General features: G+C 39.2%; 2 protein-coding genes across 3 annotated transcripts in view; one reads left to right on the forward strand and one right to left on the reverse strand.

Moving 5' to 3' along the window:
• Positions 1-789: 789 nt before the first annotated feature.
• Positions 790-16,345, reverse strand: mtfr1l (mitochondrial fission regulator 1-like). Its single transcript, XM_072548091.1, has 7 exons — positions 16,182-16,345; positions 14,396-14,500; positions 8,681-8,805; positions 5,738-5,964; positions 4,128-4,461; positions 1,403-1,557; positions 790-1,023 (listed from the first exon to the last, which is right to left on the reverse strand). Exons 1-6 carry the CDS (start codon positions 16,224-16,226, stop codon positions 1,443-1,445), a joined length of 951 nt encoding a protein of 316 aa, XP_072404192.1. The 5' UTR covers positions 16,227-16,345; the 3' UTR covers positions 790-1,023; positions 1,403-1,442.
• An 82-nt stretch (positions 16,346-16,427) lies between these two features.
• Positions 16,428-16,503, forward strand: part of LOC140453422 (nuclear receptor coactivator 7-like) — a 115,124-nt gene continuing 115,048 nt past the window's right edge. The window contains exon 1 of one of the 2 annotated variants that reach the window (XM_072548079.1): positions 16,428-16,502. The gene's annotated coding sequence lies outside the window, so the exon portion shown is untranslated. The remainder of the gene's footprint in view (position 16,503) is intronic. The other variant, XM_072548082.1, reaches the window with a different exon arrangement.

Consider the following 16,503-nt stretch of genomic DNA (forward strand, 5'->3'; position numbering starts at 1 on the left):
CTGTCATCCAGCCATCTATTTACAAATGAATATCACAAAAACTGGAAACAAATGGAATAATGGTTCCAGGCCAGCTATAGCAGAAATATACTAGCAGCAACCAGCACAGGAATTTAGCAGGTCCATAAAATCTTACAATAAAGATTAAAATTGGAATTGGCTCAAAGCATGGATAGCATGTGTCTCAGTAATTGAACTTCAGACTGCTGAGTGACTATTGTTTGTGTGACATATGAGAGCAATAATTAACATTTAGTTAAGGAACTGGTTAAAATTTCTGAACTGACTGTATCTGGATGCATCTTCTGTGAATATCATTAGGGAGTGGGAAGGAGGGAACTAAAAGAAAAAAACAGCCATTTGATTAAAAAAAGGGGAACTATACCAAACGTTTCAGGCATTCAGCCCAAATCTGCACAGCCGCATTCCAATCACATGGATGCTAATACGCGACTGAGAAAACTTTATCAATTTTTTTTAAAATGAGCATTGATTGCAGTTTGAGGAACAGACACAACCAAGTGAAAAAAGGATCACAATCTGTTTTGCCCTTTTGAATGTAACACTAAAAAAGTTACCATGGTTTCTAATTAAACTGGGACAACTGAACACTTCGCCACAATGTGCAGCCTCTTTCAGGACATACAAATGTCAATGTAGAAAATCCAAATAAAGAGCCAAATAAAAATTCAGCACTAAATTCTTATGTAAATCAAATGTAAATCCCAGTTCACTGGTTTAACATCAACCCATAAACTTATTTCTTCTAACAAAAGAAAAACAAATAGCAGAAATAAGGAAGGCTTTACTCCACAATAAATCTGTATACACAAGGCACAAATACAAGCTTGCCTCATTTAGGTTTGTATCCACAACCTGTAATTTTGAGTACAAAAACTATGTGCTTTTCTGATCAACACATCATGCTTGCTCCAAGTAGCAGGATTCCAGAGAGTGTACTGAACTGGCTGAGTGTAAAGCAGTCCATTTCAAGAGACTCAGTATCCCATCCTGGTTTTAAATCTAGTGAAAAAGGCAAAATAAAGATTTTTTTTTAATATATAAAAGTGAAATAGTACCAACTGATGTCAGCCTATCAAACTTAAAATACCTAAAGGAAAACATTGAAGTGTCAACTTTCACCTCATTGTTTCAAATTGAAATTATTTGTCGTCCTCATCAATTGCTGCCCATACTTCATAAGAGAATATTAAATCAAATTCATCCCCTTTATGCTAGTCTTACACAGCTCTCTGCTCTAGGCTAGGAGGAATGTGTTCAAGTTCCACTTGCTCCAGAGCGGTTTCCTAACATGTCTAAGAAGGTTAATTGAAAATCTTTACAGAACACAAACAGTAGCCTAAAATCTCAAGTACATTGTTTATAAGCAATAAAGACATACTTGTAGGGATTACTACTTGATGTTTGAAGATCTTATTTGATCAGTCTTCCTTCTTAAAAATAGAGCTGTCTTGAACTGTGAACTTGCGTTTCAACGCTTCCGATATAAGCACTGAAGGGTCATTCTCTCTCAAAAGCTGAGAGCCTCTCCTGGACCTGCAGGAATAATGGTTTCAATAATTAAGTCTTGCCCTATCTATCAAATTTTAGCTTTCTTTTGTGAAGTTATAAATGGTCTAGTATACATTAAAGGCATCACCTGGAAAATGCAACAAGGTTGGAATGCAAGTTACACAATTGTGACAAACTGCAAAAGATTAACTATTGTACCACTGGCTATGTCTCAGTCTCATTTTCTTAAATCAATTTGGATGCTTTCAGTATTAATATCACCACAATTGATGTCTAAGATGTTCGCAGCTGAGGTCTACTGGCAAGGTCTAAATTTAGACTAATCCATTGAAAACTCTGCTACACAACTGAAGCAAGATTCACAATGTCCTAGAAGCGTCAATGGTGGAGAGGAAATGTAAAGACAGTTTACACACAATATACACAACGTTCATCATCTGGAACTGCAACATTTACCAAATATCATTCCAAATAGTGGAAGCATTCCATTCCAAGAAGAACATGCTGTGTGGGTCAAGTCAAGGAAAAAAGCATATAATTTAGACTCCAACCTAAAAATACCCTTCAGTTCAGCTGTACAGTCAGACTCATACAGTCTCAGTACTTACAATGTCACTGCTAGCAATGTCACAGATATATGCTTGCATGAAAGATAAAAGGGTTTATTTTCAAATGTTTTAAGTTAATTTAATTCAAATCCCACAATCAGGAAATTCACATAGCACCACTCCTGACGCCTCACTGCCTCCCTCCCATTCGCTGCCTAGTTCCTTCAATGTTTATCATTCCCTGTAATCAAGGAATTAAGCTGGCGAGTGGGAGGGAATCAAGTAAGGTGTCACACGGAGTAACACAGTGACAATTGTGGTTTGAGTGCTTCATCAGATGTACAACCGTCAGTGGCATGGTACATTTGCTGACGGGCTGAGTGGACAGTGAATTCTGATACCATGGCACAGACTTCCTGTTCCAGTACAAAGCCAGGAGACACTGACTTATAACAGCTATTTTGGCGACTCCTTCAGTTTTGTTTGGGGATTGAGACAGGACAGGCTATAGAAGCACAGAAACATGCTCTGTAGAAGGAATAGGATTGAAGGAGCAAATGTCCCTTGGAACCGCAGGAGAAGATTTTTCATAAGAGAGTAATGACATTAAGAGATTTAATAGCAATATAAAAGTGAAGTGCTGATAAAACAAAGGTCAGTTAATGGTATCCGCATGGGTGCTTGCCTTTAACTCTGCCATCTCCTCTCATCAACTTCTCAGTTACACCGTTATTTAAAATAAAAGTGATTCTACTGCTTAGTTGACACAATCTCACTGAAGTTAATTTTTCAAAATTAAAAAAAAGTTTAACAATTCCAATGCTTCCCATCCTCATGGGCTATGCTATGTTAGAACAGCCTTTGATGAATGGATTCTTTTTAAAAAAAAGGATGACACAGCAGAGTCCAGAAAATGGAGCATTCAGGTTGGTAGTTTCAAAGCACAAAATGTAGTCATTTCAAAATAAAACAGAATAAACACTTGGAGGAAATGGTTGCAGGGCAAAAAGCCTAATGAACAGGTCTTTCAAAGTAGCAGCATTGGAAAAATTAGCTAAATGAAACTTCAATCTGATTTATATAGTTGTGTATGCCTGTAAATTCAGTTGTCATACATATTTTAAAAGGATATCAAAGCTTAAGCCTCTTAACCCAAGTTTAATCAAAAACACATACAAGAATGGCTGTGATGGAACTGTAAATTTCTCAACGGAGACCTGGCATGCATTTCAGACAGTGTCTCTTTTTTGGATAAACGTCAATATACAACACCGAACTACATGCTTTTGTGACTGGGGAGAATTTTTTGTTCTGCAAACACTTTGGCACTGTGGATTATTATATATATATATATATATATATATATATATATATAAAAAACTTATTTGTATCAATGTTACTAGCCAGCATTCTGACATTTTCCAGGTTTAATTTTTGTGGGTATGGGAGAGTGGGGAGGGGCATGGGAAAATCCTTTGATTTCACAAAGGGAAACCTTATAGCATGTCACTTTCATGCTCATTTGAAATGTTTGACAACTGGGGATTATATGAGCCTCAGAAAAATCAATCCAAAGTTGGAAAATATGGCCCTCACCTCCACTCCAGACCAAAAGTCATTAAATTCTAGCTCTTAGAACATTCACAGTATTAAGCGCAAGAACTCCAGCTTTGATTATAGCATTTGCAACTTAATTTGGCTGGCAAACAATACTCCTTTCAAAGTCATTTCAGATGAATTCCCCTCTTTAAACCCCTCTCTCACCCAATAATTTCTTCCTCCTAGGTCATGGGCATCACGGACATACATCACTTATTGAGATCAGTTAAGTCCAAACAGAGCACAAATTCAACCAGATACTTCTGGTATGTAGAGCTTACACGGTCTTTCATTAAAAATTTCACAAATTTGTTCACTTGTGCAAAAGAGAAATGCTTCCTCTATCAGCCTGCAACATTAATCTCCAAATAATCTGATATTCCAGCTTGTTGTCTCAGTTTAAGACTACTCAGCAGATTATATTAAAGTCAGTCATTTCCAACTCACCCCTGTAGCGAATTTAATTTAACCCTATTCATATCTTTCAGAATATCCATCATGTCTGCAAAGCTGGTGGACTTTGAAAGGCAGGCGGTCTCATCGTCAGCATCGTCATTCATTGTTAAATCCTGCACCTTATTTTCAAAGTCAAAGTCAAAGTTTGATGAAGCAGCAATGGAAAAGGATGCGAGACTTAAAGATTCTGGCTCGTCGGACTCAGGAATATCATCATTTATAGTAAATGATGCTAACGGAGGGTATGCGGATTCAAAATCTGGTAAAGAGCAGGCAATACTCGATGTGTCAGGAGAACAAAGTTCTGGTGTAAGAGGGGCAGATGCTGAAAGACAGAATGAAACGAGATTCTCTTGTTATTCAACGCAAGTTACTTATATGACAAATGAGTGCATTCAAGATACTAATAGTATACCCTTTTAAAATGGAAATGTAAAAGAAATACCTTCTAACTCAAAGCATGGTTAGTCTGCAGAATTCTCTTCTCAAAAAAGAGTAGAGAACAGGTGATTGCATTTATTGAAGGTTGAAATAGGTAGATTTTTTTGATAGACCAAAAGAATCAAGGGTGATTGGAGTAGGTGGAAGGCCACAAACTGATCAATGATAATCATACTGAACAGCAGGACTGGCTGCTCCCAAGACACTACTTACAACACCTTTAAGTGATGCTGTAAACATCTCAGTGGTCAGGAGAATTAAAATGAGATCACACTGAATGCAGGCAACAGGCTTCAAGACACCTGTACGATTATCAGCCACTCCGTCAACAATGAGCAAGGCTTTTTTTGTCTTCAGCCCCCTCAGATCAAAATTTCAGCCTCACTGCCCACCTTTAAGAAATGTTGTACCTAGTTAGAAATGCTCAGCTGCTACTTGATCCCAGTAAAGTGGTAGTCAATAACCCAAACGTCTAACCAATTACAGTTGATTCTCAGCCATTTCTTACTCCAAATTAAGTTTACTTTTTAACAATAAAATCTCCAACTGAATTCTGCATTATACTGCGTCATCTCTACATTTCTTTTTATTTCCACAAATCCTTGACCCATCCTTTATCCTTCCAACTCTGCATTCCTTGGCAATTCATCCTTTTTACATTCCAACAATGGTATCAGAACTTCTAGCTATCTCTAACTTCTGAACTCTCTCCCTAAACCTTATTTTGAGTAAGGTCTCAACATATACCTATGTGAACAATTAAGGTCGCCACACTGACTTAACTCTACATTTACTTGGATCTGTTCCCAAGCTTGATACATGGTACAGTTCAAAAAAGTTTTATTTCACTTTACAATTGTAGGAACGGCAGTTTAGCAATGTGATACTCCAGTCAGGTCATTGTTAAATGGCAGGGAGAATGGGAAAAAGCCAAAGAAAACAAAAAACAAAAACAAATATCCATATATCCCCAATTAAATCCGTTTGAACTGCTCATGCCAAGGCATGATGAGACACAGGTGTCATACTCTCCGTTACAAACTGAGTGGATAATCAATAGCACCGAAGGCATTCTTTAAAAATTTCATCTCCAATCAAGGTTAAACCCCTTTTCCAAAGCAAGGTACTAAGTGGAGTAGTAATGTTTTCAAAAAACTTACTAGTATCCATTTTTGTCTCTGGCGCAGCGACTATTTTTGCAATTTGTTCTCGCAAACGACTAAGCTCATCTTGAAGTGCAACTGTATGGTTCAGAGCAGCTAAACCTGGTTTCTTCAGACTTTCAAGTTTTCTCCCTTCCCTTCGAAAGTTGGGGACTGATGAATTCCTGTGCATTATAAGGAGAGGGGTAGGGTGCCACTCTTCCCTGTAAGGTCTGGCATCAGCTCTGTGAAATAAAAAAACAAGATTGTAAGGAAACATATAGGCCTTAAAACTAGAGGCAAGTGGGCATTCGTTACTTTGACAAATGGTTTAAAAAATAACTACGTGTGTCGATCTTTCAGAAACCATGACCTAATTGAGAATGGAACCCCTGGAGTTAATAGAAGATGGCTTGTCTTGCAATGATTTCCAATCTGGCATGTAAACATCAAGGGCTATTAGATTGTTATCGGGTTAGGATAACCAAAGATTAGTTTTAGCTTCAGAAACCCCGAAATTGGAAGCTTTTAAACAGGTTGAGGGGATTCTGACTGGGGTCAATCCCAGTACAATCTCTGCCAGGAATAAACACAGTTCAGTTCAGAGAATAAGTTACTTTAGTAGAAGGTTAGAGTAAATTCCAGACCAAAGTATATTGGGTTAGAAATCAGCAGATTATGAAAAGAGCAAGAAATTCTAAACTTTCAGTTTAATGGGTATTCATATAAGACAACTTCACAGTTCACAAAAGAACAGTGTACAATCATTGGAGTTTAATTTAAAGATTTAAGAGAAAGAGGTAAGCACACTAAATTTGACAAATGTTTTTGGGAAACAGATGAAAACTTTGCTGCATATTTTAAGATGTCTCAAATCATGCATCATGTCGAAAATCAAGTCAGGTTTCATTCTTGGACCTGATTGTCAAGTAGTAACATTAGCTGGCTCCGTAATGACCGGAGGCTATTGCCAGAATTTGAATCCATGAGGGATCAATGCCTCTCAAAAGAAACATGTGCAGATGATGCGTTAAACGTAACAAACTTGTGGAGAGGTTGATTCACAGCTATTTTCTAAATACATGCAATATTGCAAACATTTTCTGAAAGTAGAAGATAGAACAGTGAATTATTTGAAATGTTTGAATAGGACTAAAATTGGAGTTAGCAGATAAAGTGAAAACAAAACTAAAAGCATCTCAATAGGGGATGCCAAACGTGATTACCCAACATTCAGGAGGGAAATCTGAAATTGAGATGATAACTATAAATAGCTAAAGGTAGAGTTAGTAGTCCAAAAATGTGCAGGTCAGGTGAATTGACCATGCTAAATTGTCCAAATGTTGGGTGCATTAGTCAGAGGGAAATGGGTCTGGGTGGGTTACTTGGAGGGTTGGTGTGGACTGGTTGAGCCAAAAGGGCCAGTTTCTGCACTGTTGTGAATCAAATCTAATCTAATCAAAATTGGCTTGAATGTAGGAGATATGGTGTTAGTGGAAGGTTGTTTTTCAGACTGGAGGCACGACCAGCAATATTTTGCAAGGATTAGCACCATGTCCACTGCTTTGTCATTTGTATAAATGACTGAATATGAACATAGGAGGTATGGTTAGTAAGTTTGCAGATAACACCAAAATTGGTAGCACAGTAGATAGTGAAGAAGGTTATCTCACAGTACAACGGGAACTAGATAGATACGTCAAGGAGTGGCAGTTGGAGTTTAATTTTGATGTGAGGTATTGCATTTTGGTAAAGCAAATCAGGCAGAACTTAAACATTGAAGGGTAAGGTCCTGGGGAGAGACCTTGGAGTGCAGGCTCATAATTCCTTGAAAGTGGAGTTGCAGATAGATGGGATAGTGAAGGAACATTTGGTACACTTGCCTTTCTAGGTCAGTGCACTGAGTATAGGAATTGGGAGATCATGCTGCGACTGTACAGGACATTGGTGAGGCCACTTTTGGAATACTGTGTTCAACTGTGGTTTTCCTGCTTTAAGGAGGAGAGTTTGAAATTTGAAAGGTTTCAGAAAGGATTTAGAAGGATATTGTCAGGGTTGGATGGCTTGAGCTGTGGGGAGAGGCTGCACAGCCTGGGGCTATTTTCCCTGGAGCATCAGATGCTGTGGGATCACGTTATAGATTATAAAATCATGAGGGGCATGGAGAGGGTGAATAGCCAAGGTCTTTTCCCAGGGTGAGGGAGTCCAAAACTAGAAGGTAAAAGTTTAAGGTGAGAGGGTTAAGATTTAAAAGGGACCCATGGGGCAGCTTTTTCCACAGAGCAGTGCATGTAGGGAATGAGCTACCACAGGAAGTAGTGGAAGCAGGTACAATTACAACATTTAAAACATATCTGGAATGGTATATGAATAGGAAGGGCTTAAAGGGCTAGGAGTTAAAAGTTAATAATGGGACTAGATCTATTTAGAATATCTGGTCAGCACGAACTGGTTGGACTGAAGGGTCTGCTTTTGTACTGTAAAACTCCACGACTGCTTATGAAATGGTTAATAAAATATTCAGCGTTATGAGCATGCCCCTGTAGCTTACCTATTTAAAAAAGTTAAAATACAAGAAAACAAGCTAAAATCAATCAGTCATTTCTTTTTCTTTCATAAATTCTTCAATTGTTTTCACATCAGTAGTTTTGATGACTGAAGTTCAAGAAAAAAAAATTGAGAAAACAAATGCAATGGAAACGATTATGGATCAATTCAGGAAAAAAAAGCACAAACAAACTTAAAAACATATCTGGACGAGTGTCATAAATCTAAGATCAGAAAAGCAGCAGTCTGTCCTACTATCACGGTAACAATATTCTTTCCACAAGCTAAGATGAGGCAGAAAAAAAAATTACTGAGAAGATATTAAGTGTACTAAGGAATTATGAAAGTGTACCATTGTACAACTCTACTAAGAGGGACCACTACTTCAAGTCAACTACACAATTTAGGGATTACCTCATCCTGGTGAAAGATTCCCCCTCATCTGCAGCTATCCACGCAATGTCTGCCAAGGTTGGCACAGCTGGTTTATCTTTTTGCATAGAATTTAGGGACTCAGCTGCAGAGAGTCCTGGAACAAGCTGTGGGGGGCACAAAATTGCAGGATTGCATTAATGAATGATTGATTAATTGGTTCAGACCAACAGTAAATTGATTTATTTTCGTTGCTTTGTAAAAGACGTTCCTGCATCAATAGGTAAAAGTTTTGCATTACCATTATTACTTCACAAAATACATATTGCTCAAGTTTAAGCAGTTTAAAATATGATTCAGAAAATGGAGCGAAGTTACAAGGACTACTGCAATAGGATTCCTCAAAACTAGCTAAAAGTTATGAATTTCATTCAAAATTGCAGCCACACAAGAATTAGGTAGAAAGTAGGTGCTGGCATTCCATTGGGCACATTAACATACATATTCCGTAAATTTGTACTTATTTCAACCTAAACATGAAGACATTAATGTACTTACATGGATTGATAAGCCTTAATTATGGCAATACAGCAAGGTCAACTTTTAGAATGTGTTCACAAACAGCATTTCCCCAGCTTATTAGTTTCCATATTCCTTCTTGAAAGTTACCGTTTTCAAGCCCCCCCCCCACCCCCCCACCACTCAATCACTCTCATACTTCAAATATCTAACACCAAATGCACTGTCTTTTTTTATTTATTCAAGCAGAAGGGCAGGATGAAAAAAATTACTGATTTCTTGGATTTCAGAAAAGCCTTTGACATGGTCCCACCTGGAAGACAAAAGGCTGCAAAAGCACATGGGACCTGGGGTAATTTGCAAAGCTGAATCTAAAATTGGCTAAGTGGTAGGAGTTAGAGAGTGGTGGGTAAAGGCAGTTTGTGTGACTGAAGGCTGGTGTCTCATGGAATCAATGCTGGCTTTCATTGCTCATGGCAGACAAACTATAGAGAAGAAAACTTAGGGGAAAGATTTGCAGATTTCACAATGATTTGCCAGCTGATTTGCAGTCTGAAAGAAGGTATTTGGTTACAGGAGGACCTAGATGGGTTGCTCAGATGGACAGACAAGTAACAGATGGAATTTATCCTAGATAAGTCTGAGGTAATGTACGTTTGATGTAACAGCAAAACAAGGTGTTCTCAATGAATGGCAGGACACTAGGGAGCTCAAAAGGAATGGAGGGATCTTGGACTGCTTGTTCACAGATCCTTGAATGCCTCGTAGATAGTGCGGCAAACAGGACATTTGCCTTTATCAGTCATGGCACAGATAACAGCAGGGAGGTTGGAGATGTATAGGACTTTGTTTAAATCACAACTGGAGGCCTGCACATAGTTCAGGTCACAGCACTATTAGAAGGATATGATTGCATTGGAGGGGATGCAGATAAGATTCATCAGGATGTTGCCTGTGCTTGAGCAGTTTGGCTATGAAAAGCTATTTGGTTAGGTTGGTTTGTCTTCTTCAGAGTATACAAGGCTGTAAGAGGACCACATTGAGCAGCATGGACAAGATGGATAGAATGCATCTGTTCCCTTAGTTGAAGGGTCAATATTGAGTGGCATAATTCTAAGGAGAAAGCAAAAGGTTTTGAGGAAAATCAGAGGGGTCATGGAAATCTGGAATGCATTGGCAGAGGTGGGAAACCTCAACCTTTAAAAGTACTTGGATGAGCTCTTGAAGTATCATAATACTTCAGGGTATGAGCAAAGTGCTGGAACATAGGAATTTTGTAAGTTTTGTGTAGTTTTGGTGGTACAGAGTCAGAGGGCCAAAGGGTCTTTTCCATACTGACTGATTCTTCCAATATTAAACACTCCATTAACTGATTGGGTCCTTTGAGGCACAGTTTCACATCAAGAGGAAATGGTAAGAAATATGTAAGAAGCCAGACAAATAACTTGGATCAAAAAACATATGTATTTGTGGTCAGATCAACTTGATTTTGACAGTTGCTGTATTGGTAATGCATTGATTTTATGTCAAATGCTCAAGTGTCTCCAAACCAAATTTCTGTGAAACCCACAGTCACGAGTTTATTAGTCAAATGTGAAATATAGATTCTGCCTGTACAGGGATTATAGAACATTACAGTGCAGTACAGGCCTTTCAGCCCTTGATGTTGTGCTGACCTGTCATATCAATCTGAAGCCCACCTAACCTACACTATTCGACATATTTCCATATGCTTATCCAATGACAACTTAAGTGTACATAAAGTTGCCAAATCTACTACCGTTGCAGGCAAAGCATTCCATACCCTTACTATTGAGTAAAGAAACCTCTGACATCTGTCCTAAATCTATCATCCCTCAATTTAAAGCTATGCCTCCTCATGCTTGCCGTCACCATACTTGGGAAAAAAAGGCTCTCCCTGTCCACCCTATCTAACCCTCTTATCATCTTATATGTCTCAACCACCTTCTCTCTAATGAAAACAGCCTCAAGACCCTCAGCCTTTCCTCATAAGACCTTCTCTCCATATCAGACAACATCCTATTAAATCTCCTCTGCACCCTTTCCAAAGCTTCCACATCTTTCTTATAATGCGGTGACCAGAACTGCACACAATATTCCAAGTACAGCTGCAACAGAGTTTTGTACAGCTGCAGCAAAACCTCTTGCTTCCAGAACTCTATTCCTCTTAATAAAAGCTAAGACACTATGTCTTCTTAATAACCCTGTTTATCTGGGTGGCAACATTCAAGGATTGTTTACATGGACACCAAGATCTTTCTGCTCATCTACACTACCAAGAATCTTACCATTAGCCCAGTACTTTGCATTCCTGTTACTCCAACCAAAGTGAATCACCTCACCCTTGTCCGCATTAAACTCCATTTGCCACCCCTCAGCCCAGCTCTGCAGCTTATCTATGCCTCTGTAACCTACAAAATCCTTTGTCACTATCCACAACCCACCGACCTTAGTGTGGTCTGCAAATTTACAAACCTCCCTTCTACACCCTCATCCAGGTCGTTTATAAAAATGACGAACAGCAGTGGACCCAACACCATTGGTAACTGGACTCCAGGATGAACATTTCCCATCAACCACCATCCTGTCTTCTTTCAGCAAGCCAATTACTGATCCAAACTGCTATATCTCCCACAATCTCAAATAATACCACTAGGCCATTGCTTCCCCTTAACTCCACTTACTGAAAAGTTGAGAAATTAGGTATAGATTGTAAAGCAATGAGGCTTGGAGGTTATCTGCATTCTCCATTGTGAACTGCAGTGCTGTTTCAGTTTTAGTTGCTTAAGTCTGGAGAATTGCCAAACTAATTAGAGCCTTTTAACAAAACACAGTCATTGCAAGTCTGTTCTCACAATGTAGCTACAAAGTGAGGATTATTTGTAGGAAAGTAATTAAACAGAGAGAAACTAACTCGTGATCAAGTGAATTAGAGTAGCAGAATCCTTTTTTAAAAATTACTTCTCCTTTGAAAATAAATACAATTAACTTCTAAGCAACAACACAAAGTTAAGGAGGTCACTTGATTCTATTTATTGAATCTATTCTACATTTCCCTCCCCTAACCACTTTGCATAAAGATCATTCCCTCCGCGACTCTTGTCAGATCCAACCACCCACCCCCCACTCCCAGAACCTTCCCCTGCCAAGGCAAGAATTGCAAAACCTGTGTTCACACCTCCCCCCTCACCTCCATCCAAGGCACCAAAGGAACCTTCCACATCCATCAGAGTTTTACTATGCACTTCCACACAATTTACTGCATCTGTTGCTCCTGAGGTAGTCTCCTCTACATTGGGGAGACAGGATGCCTAATTGCAGAGCGCTTCAGAGAACATCTCATTGCACCTCCCCCACCTTATCCAGTTCCAACCTTTCAACTTGGCATCATCCTCATGGCCTGTCCATCTTCCTTTCCACCTAATGCACTCCACCCTCCCCTCCGACCTATCACCATTATCCCCACCTCCGTCTATTTATCGCACTCTCAGCTACCTTCCCCACTTTTCTTTCCCCACCCCCTGATCTGACAAGCCTCATTTTCTGATGAAGGGCTCTTGCCCAAAATGTCAATTCTCCTGCTCCTCAGATCCTAGGTGCTGCCTGATCTGCTGTGCTTTTCCAGCACCCCACTCAACTATGTATTGAAAGTCTAAGGAATGTTTAAAATCAAGAAAACAAAGGCCTAAAAATTCACCCCAACATTGTCTTTATCTTGGGAGGAAAACATTCTCTGAAATACCAGTAAAATGGCAAAGAAATACCTAAATATCCTTGAAGGAGTGCACCAAAAGCAAATTAGCATGTCTTGCCCTGTCTATATTCAAATCAGTCATCTCATGTTTCAGGCTCCCGTTCACCTGAATGTGGCGTGAGGGGATTACTCCAAATCTGACATTAAAAAGCTTGTTGTATTTCACTAGTCACCACTCAACCAACTTCCAATTTTTCCCCCAACAAACAAGACTGTAGAGGAAAAAGTAGGAAGACATCACGTAGGTGATTCCTGTTAATGTCAATATAATCACTAGCAGGTGCAGCTGCAATCAATACCCCACTTCCAGAAGCTGTACATAGAAGGCAGTTGGGAAAAGAATAGGCAAGGGTCCCTTTCATAGATAAATACATAATACTCTATTCATCGCCCTCTAAGTTAATCTTTCACCACTTAAATAGGCTTTTTGTTTTCAAAGCAGCTTCAAAATTTACAAGATAGTTTAGGATAAAATACCAATTTAGCAAAGTGTCTCTTCACAACTTGTGGCATAAAGCATAAACAAAACCTATTTTATGTTAACAAAATGTGGAGATTCAACAGATTGTAAAACTTCCAAAACCAAATTCGTTGACAAAGGAACGTATTTATTAAGAAGCAATGCATTTCAGACTGGCAACCCCACTGCAAAAAAGGAGTCACAGGAACACAATCTGAGCATCTTCATTCTAACTTCTAAAGACTGTTCAAACTACTCAAAACTGAAAGGCTTTTAAATAAATCCCCCCGAATTTTTCAATGGGATATGAGCATCACAAGAAAAGTTAGCATTTGTTGTTTACCCTACTTTCCCATGCTAGGCCATTTCAGACATCATTTAAGAGTCAAAATCTATAGGTATAGAGTCACACATAGATCATACCAGGTTAAGATGATAGATTTCATTCCTAAAGGGTATTAGTGAACCAGATGGGTTTTAACAACAATAATTGTGAAACTTTCGCCATTTGAGATTTGCTTTTTACTCCAGATATAAAAAATGAATTTAAATTCGAGAAGCTAACATTGCAGGATTTTGATCAGTGTCCCAATTGAGAATTAGCTTGACCCTCTGGACAAGCAGCTAGTCTGGGAACATTACAAAATCACCTTCCCCCCCATAACAAAATAGTTCGCATAACAGACAATATACCCAGCTCTAGACAGATGATATTGATGTCTTACAAATGGTACCATGAGGTTACCAAACTGACTTCTGGGAACCAATGTGATAAGAAGCATTATTCAAGCATGTCATTGTTGAAATAGATTAAACAGGAAGCAAGATTTCAGTAATTTCAAGGCAAAGTTTTAAAAAAAGTGTCTTCCCAAACGAAGTCATCGTTGGTGTGCTAAGAATTTATGTATTTAAGCCCAATTAGTGAAATAGTTTAAAGTATATTCCAGTACTAATGTTTTTCAACACACAGTTAAACATTTACTATCTAAACATCACTCATTACCTGAAAACAAACTCGAGGACACGGTTTCAAAGGGAGGTTTGATCCGATCATTCGAACAACACTGCGAGAGGATCCATAAGGTTTGTTTTGCCATATTGGAATCATCTGCAAAGTAAAAAAAAAGCCACAAAAGCAGTGCAATCTTCCATATAGAAGAACTAAGAAAATTTGCAGCCCAGCAACAGACCCTTTGGCCCTCCAAGCCTGAACCGATCCAAATCTTGTCTAAACCTATCACCCAGTTCCTAAGCATCTGCATCCCTCTGCTCCCCACCTATTCATGCATCTCTCCAGACACACCATGCCTGCTTCCAAATCCTCTGCTGGCAACACGTTCCAGGCACCTACCACCCTCTGTGTAAAGTACTTGCTGCATGTATCCCCCTTAAACTTTTCGTCTCTCACCTTGAATGAGTGACCTCTCATTATTGAAACCCTCAGCCTAGGAAAAAGCTTATCGCTATCCACCCTGCCTATACCCTTCATGATTTTGTAGACCTCAATCAGGTCCCCCCTCAATTTCCTTCTCTAATGAAAACAATCCTAACCTACTCAAATCTCTCTTTCATAGCTACCACCTTCCATACCAGGCAACATTCTCGTAAACCTTCTCTGCACTCTCTCCAAATCGTCCACATCCTTTTGGTAATGGGGGCGACTAGAACTGTACACAGTATTCTAAATCGGACAAACTAAAGTCTTGTACAATTTTAACATGACCTGCCAGCTCTTACACTCAATACCCCATCCGATGAAGGCAAGCATACCATATGCCTTCTTGATCACTCTATTCACCTGTGCAGCCACCTTCAGGGTACAATGGACCTGAACTCAGATCTCTAGATATCTAGATATCTAGAAATATATAAGCTTTCACTTTAATGTAAAATTCATGCCAAATTAGTGACACCCACACTTCAGAAAGAGGCAGTCAGCACTTCAAACGGAATACAGAGTCATAAGTAAACTTGATGTGTCAAATGGCAAACAATGTGGCTGATGTAGATTAAATAAAGGAATTAAAGAGGATATTCAATGATTATTTGGGGCAGAGGGACAGTTAGCTCAGTTGGCTGGGCAGCCAGTTTGCAATGCAGGGTAATGCTCTGCATGGGTTTAATTATATTATAAAGAAACAAACTCTGCTTTCTCTCCACAGATGCTGCCAGGCCTGTAAGCCTTCCCAGCAGTTCTACTTTTGTTTGATTTCCAGCATCCACTTTTCTTTTTGGTTCAAAATTTTGAATAATCTGCTATTGCCAATACCAAATGTCATTTAGGATGAAGTGGCACAAGCCCCTTATCAACAGAATGCCATCCTATTTATAGTTATTATTTGTTGACTTGACCCACTTGGAATGTTGTGGACCTGCAACAATGGAGAAGTCCAATCTGACACTACAACCCAACTGGAGCCAAAAAAAATCAGAAAAAACAACCAAGGTCAATATGTAGCTCGAGTTATTTGTAGACCAGTGATAACAAGGAGGCTAAACTTTCCGTGTGGCTCTAATATAAACATCTATGACAAAAAGACTTCACACACTGAGTCAGATCATCTAAACACTGCATATAGTAAACGATGATTATCCAAACTGGGCCTGTTTATTAACTTTTTAAAAACTTCCATATCAACAATGAACTAGAAACAAAAACAGGTTAAGCTTATTTTAATACTTAACGTCGCACAAAGTAAAAGCTACGATGCTGTTTATGGTTTTTGGACAAACATTCTCGACCCGCTGCTCACTGCACGAAGAGGCTCCGCGTAAAGTTACGAACGTACCGTATAAATCGGAGGAATGTAAGGGGCGGCTGGGCCTTTCAACATTCAATGCACTGACACATCGGGAATGATAAAAAACCTACGCCGTCCCCCTTCCCAGCATCAAGACCCAAATGTCCCGGCGATGCGAGCCAAGAGCACGTTACCATGGCCCTTTTAATAAACTCGTCGCCCATTGGCTGCGAGGTCGGCCAGCAACCAATTGCCTTTGAGGAAAGGGGGTATGTGGGGCCGCGGCCTAGTTCTCTGTTCTTGAGCCGACCACCAGCTGAGTGAGTGGGAGCACCGCCCTCTGCAGAGCCTGACCAATCTGCAGCAAAAG

The sequence above is a fragment of the Chiloscyllium punctatum genome, chromosome 27 (genome assembly GCF_047496795.1).
Source record: "Chiloscyllium punctatum isolate Juve2018m chromosome 27, sChiPun1.3, whole genome shotgun sequence".
Taxonomy (NCBI): Eukaryota; Metazoa; Chordata; class Chondrichthyes; order Orectolobiformes; family Hemiscylliidae; genus Chiloscyllium; species Chiloscyllium punctatum.

Excerpts from the sequence above, each read along its gene's own strand:
- mtfr1l (XM_072548091.1), bottom strand. The coding sequence starts at position 16,226 with ATGTTGAAAGGCCCAGCCGCCCCTTACATTCCTCCGATTTATACG. Across the intron at positions 14,501-16,181 it reads ACATTCCTCCGATTTATACG|ATGATTCCAATATGGCAAAA; the intron begins GTACGTTCGTAA and ends TTTACTTTGCAG. Across the intron at positions 5,965-8,680 it reads GAATCTTTCACCAGGATGAG|AGCTGATGCCAGACCTTACA; the intron begins GTAATCCCTAAA and ends TTTATTTCACAG.